Raw genomic sequence first — 4,664 nt, 5'->3', positions numbered from 1 at the left:
TTTTTTAATACTAGAGTTTCTCTATTGCCCCTCGCGTGTTGCCTCCACCTTGCCAACATTGCTTGTCCATGTCCTTATTGGAAAACCAATATGAATCATTAACCATAAAAAGTAAAGTATATGGCAATTGATCCACAAATCGCATAGGAAGGCCCATAATGTCTCTATCAAGCATAAGATAGGCCAATATCTAGTCAAGACTCAAATCATGTAAACTAACACTCTCCTAACACTGCAAACTTTGCTATCGCATTAGATAGATATTAGAATATACTGACTAATACTATAACTTGGATTGCACTAATTACAAGGTCTTCCTAACAAGGGCAAGGCTAGGAAGTTATGAGCTGTTTTAAGATAATGAGTTTCAAATCTTGGCTTCTCTCCTCAAGAGATCCTACTTACGTTTCAAATGGATGACATCTCTTATGCTTCTACACTTATGTTTCCACCACATTGCACTGAGGTTGATAATTTCACCATGCCCTTGCAGATGATTGTGTTGAAGGTTGCGTAGTGGTTGTCAATGAGCTGCGTAGCAAGCCGTTGATAAGAGCAAGCGAGGCCCGCCTACGATGGGTTGCGCAAGCTCGTGTATACCTAGATATATATATTTTTCCGGAATGAGCATTGTTTGCGACGTGGATTGCAGACTGCCAGGAAAACAGCCGGCGCCATGTAGAGTAGACTCCGACCTCAGTTGAGATATAGATTAAGTATTGTTTGTGGTGTAGTGATGAGGGCATTGTCTCTATTGTAAGTGGCTCTATGGGTCATACGGTTCAAGGTAGTAAGTGGGCTGTTCACCAGAGGAGGAAGAGGGCCTGATGCAAACTATGGCAGAGGGATCACCGCCGCTGTTCTTTGCCTCGTTACACTTACTCAGGTAGAATGACAAGGCCTTTTCTGTGTACGTGCCGCACTCTTTTATTCCCTTATTGATGAGCTCGTCTGCTTTCTCGGTCTCACCATACAAGTGTGTTGACAAGTGTACAAGGTCCTCTTGGAACTCGTTCAGTTTGTTCTCATTTTGCCTCATGTCGGCGCTCTTGCTGGCATTCCCATCTTTTGTGACCTTTGGGAGGGTTACTGGCACACCAGACAATGGAGGACAATTAATCAGTGAATGTGATGATGATGCATTTTAGTTGTGTGTGTGTGAGAGAGAGAGAGAGAGAGAGAGAGAGTACATGGGCAATCTTTCCTTGGTGTGCTTCTTGAGGCCACTACAGTTTCAAAGGTGGCAGCCCAAGCATCTCTTTTGGTGAGAAAGTCTGAGTTGAGGTTGAAGAGCTTCTTAACTGTTGCAGGAATAGAAGAGTGCTCAAATTGAGATGATGCAATGGGACCACTTGGTGTATGAATTACTGCAACACATCCACAAAGATACACACATAACAGCATAAGTCATGTTAAACTGTCCCAAAATAGAAAGGACACAAATTAGGACACATAAAGCTAAGCCCTAATCATCGAGGCTGTGAGTGTGCACAGACAAGCAGAGAATGACATATTTTGTGCTTGTGCATATTTTGAAATTATGGTACTTGCAGCATTGGTTTCAAAGTATGTATGTTGGATTCTTTGGAGATTGTGACTTTGAAGACTTAGGTTGCCCTACTGATCAGGTTCTCCACAAGAAATCGTGTGTGTGTGTTGGGCGGGCGGGCGGGCGGGCTGGGGGTGTTTGAGAGAGGGAGAGAGAGAGGTAAAATTTAAAGTTATCGATATAGAGATGCCCTCCCTCCATCTAATATGTGCACACACAATTAAATGAGTTGCTGCTTAAGAGAGTTGAGCATTTACTTACGGGTCTTCTTATTGATCCACGGAGAGACCATTATGGTGGGCACACGAACACCGAGACGGTCAAACTTGAAGAAATAAGGAGCCGGGCCAACAATTCCATCAGGGCTAGGAACATTGGACATGGGTGTAGGGACATGATCAAAGAACCCACCATGCTCATCATATGTGATGATAAGTAGAGTTTGTTCCCATTGGGGACTGCCTCTAAGGGTCTCATACACCTCTTTTACCAGGGCTTGCCCTCTGCTGACATTGTGTGGTGGGTGATCATCGTTTGCTGGTGGAATCGAGTGGTTGAAAAAACGGGGCTCAATCACAACGTAGTTGGGGAGGGAGCCGTCTTTGGCATGCTTCTTGAAAGAGGGGCTATATAAGTGGAACTTGTCTATGTACTTCAACTGTCTTAGCCTCCTATAGATGATTGTAGAGGGGAGGCTTTGAAAGTAGATGCCAAAAGAGAGGCCCTCATCATAGAGATTATCAAAGATTGTTCTTTGGGGGAGGCCTTTGAGCAGCTCGCTTCTGACATTGCTCATGAGGCCATGTGATGTGGCTGAGTGCACATATTGCCGATTGGGTTGAGTGGAGGCAGGCAGGGACGCGAACCATTTGTCGAATACTGCAAATTCATTGAGAAGGGAGGTATAGATGGGTAGAGCTTCTGGTGGGAAACCACTCATGACTGCCTTGGATAAGCCAGGTGAGGTTGCCTCAGCTTGTTGTGCAAAGCCACTCATTAGAGGCTTGCTTCCTAAGGTTAGGCCAGTGCTTTTGTCATCTTTTGTGTTTATAACACCAAAGACTTGCTCTGTTATTGCCTGAAATCCATGGTCTGGGTCTCCAACAACATACTTTGCATCCTTTGAGAAATAAATTGTGTCAGTGCTCACATTAATTTTATTTGTATTATTGGCATCATTATTTGTTTCATCATGAAGGATGTGAATGTTATTAAACTCTTCGCCTGTCACCCCATCGATTTCTGGATGCAGCTGCATTTGCCATCCAAGCATGTGATCAAAGGACCTACGATATAAAATTAAAAAGTCAAGAAAGAGCAAAATTATGATGTGTTTTATTAACTCTTGAATCAACCTAAGTACACAAAAATTGAATTCCAAAGCATAATTGATACACCAAAAGCAGCTCTGTACATAATGATTTTGGCCTGCCTTTTAATGATTTTGCATCCAATTGTGTGAAAAGCCCAAAATCTGCTTGCTAACACATAAGGAATAAGTATATTATTATGCAAAAGATTTGGAAACTGCCAAAACGAGTGAATACCCTTATTTTTACTAGCTTTTTGTACTCATTTAAGTTCCAATTTCTCAAATTGATTGGTCTCACCTGTTTTCCATCACAAGCACCACAATGGTTTTGATTGGGCCTGGAATAACGTGCTTCTCGCCTTCTTGAACTGCTGTGGTACAACCGGCGTCTTCCGATTCAGACTGGTTTGACGGCACACAACCCACTGCAGAAACAGAATTACAATCAGCAGATTGAACTTGGCATGGAATGATCAAGAGGTGTGTACTAGTTTGTGTGTCTGTGTGTGTGTGTGAGAGAGAGAGAGAGAGAGAGAGAGAGAGAGAGAGAGTAGTCACTTTTTATGTGCAGTGAAGGATAACAAGATCTAGAGAGGTTGAATTGTATTGCTTTGTAAGAGCTTCTACTTATATATATTCTGCTGCATTGAGCAAATATTTTCCACATGGGAGGGATGGCCTCTTCATGGAGAATAATAAGAAAATGGCTTGTCTAATTCAACTTTGATGTGACTGTAGGAATCACAACATTTACATGGCTTTCTCTTCATGATCTCATTGCCATGACATCTCTTGATGTGCCCATCAGTGTTTACCAAACTCTTTATAATCTTTTTCTTATAATTTGGAGAAGTGCACAAGTGGGTTTTCTTGTTTGTTAGTGAATAGAAGTATGATTTCAATTTAGTGCACATGCAGGCAATGTTGATGCTGATTACTTGGCAATGATAGATATGCTAGTATTCTTAATATATTCTCAAGGGGGAAAAGTGAGAAAGGGACCTGAAAGTAGGTTTGTTGATGCAAGTCAAGGAATGTATATTTGGTGAGTGTCCATAAGCTAACAAGTTCTAAATGCTCACTCAACATCACAATCAGCCCTAGCTTTCCCTCTTCTGGGAATCCCCATAAGCATTTAACAATTCATGAACCGTCACGGTCTAGGGTCACGGGGACTGCTAATCTCAGCCGCACATCTGCTGTCATTTCTTGGCAAGAATCCTTGTGAAGCACCGCTAGATGGTTGACAGCTCAGCACTTGTAATAAAACATGACATTGAATGCCTGTCATGTAGTGCCACTTCATCAACTTCTGTCATGCTTCCGGGCCCCTTTTCCTGGACCTTTGACGATCGTCGATCGGGAAAGGACGCAGTGTCCTTTCCCCAATAATCAAGGGTCACCCATGGCTGTGGCGGTCGCCATCAAGGGGTGCCTTGATTAAGGACACCATGCATCCTTCCCCTACTCCATCATGGGAAGCGATTGACGATTCATAGGCCAATGGAAATTGCTGGAGCCTTAGAAAATATCAATTACAATTCATGAGTTGTTAGAAAATATAGCATCAAGCAATTTAACAATTCTTGAACCATCATTGGAAGATGTCTATTGGCAATTTATAGACAAATGGAAATCTGTTGAAGTCTTTGACGGTTAGAAAATATCAGCAACAATAAGGATGTCGTAGGCTTGATGATATGATGAGGATGCGGATAAAACTCTTGAGATTTGGGTCCCTGTGTAAGTTTAAATTTGTAATAGTAAAGTAGCATGGACCATTCTCATTAAGGGATGAAAGGC

At 42.4% G+C, this 4,664-nt stretch overlaps 1 protein-coding gene across 6 annotated transcripts; it reads right to left on the bottom strand.

Moving 5' to 3' along the window:
- Positions 1–227: 227 nt before the first annotated feature.
- On the bottom strand, positions 228–3,543 carry LOC147436199 (non-specific phospholipase C1-like). 6 transcript variants are annotated; one of them, XM_086489088.1, is made up of 6 exons: positions 3,420–3,543; positions 3,160–3,286; positions 2,964–3,023; positions 1,811–2,835; positions 1,191–1,301; positions 228–1,089 (listed from the first exon to the last, which is right to left on the bottom strand). In XM_086489088.1, exons 1-6 carry the CDS (start codon positions 3,526–3,528, stop codon positions 767–769), a joined length of 1,755 nt encoding a protein of 584 aa, XP_086345214.1. In that variant the 5' UTR covers positions 3,529–3,543; the 3' UTR covers positions 228–766. The 6 variants fall into 6 exon arrangements, with proteins under 6 accessions (XP_086345214.1, XP_086345211.1, XP_086345212.1 ...); XM_086489085.1 differs by having other exon boundaries at positions 1,191–1,367; positions 3,420–3,540; XM_086489086.1 differs by having other exon boundaries at positions 1,191–1,367; positions 2,982–3,023; positions 3,420–3,540.
- Between the last annotated feature and the right edge of the window lie 1,121 nt (positions 3,544–4,664).

Source organism: Adiantum capillus-veneris, chromosome 18 (assembly GCF_014529385.1).
Source record: "Adiantum capillus-veneris isolate H3 chromosome 18, ASM1452938v2, whole genome shotgun sequence".
NCBI classification, from domain to species: Eukaryota; Viridiplantae; Streptophyta; class Polypodiopsida; order Polypodiales; family Pteridaceae; genus Adiantum; species Adiantum capillus-veneris.
Note: the sequence above shows the minus strand (reverse complement) of the source record. Positions and strands in the feature narration are given on the sequence as shown.

Coding starts and splice junctions, on each gene's coding strand:
- LOC147436199 (XM_086489085.1), bottom strand. CDS start 3,528: ATGTGGAAAATATTTGCTCAATGCAGCAGAATATATATAAGTAGAAGC. Junction 3,024..3,159: donor GTGCTTGTGATGGAAAACAG/GTGAGACCAATC, acceptor GTTAGCAAGCAG/ATTTTGGGCTTTTCACACAA. Junction 1,368..1,810: donor GTGGATCAATAAGAAGACCC/GTAAGTAAATGC, acceptor GATGTGTTGCAG/TAATTCATACACCAAGTGGT.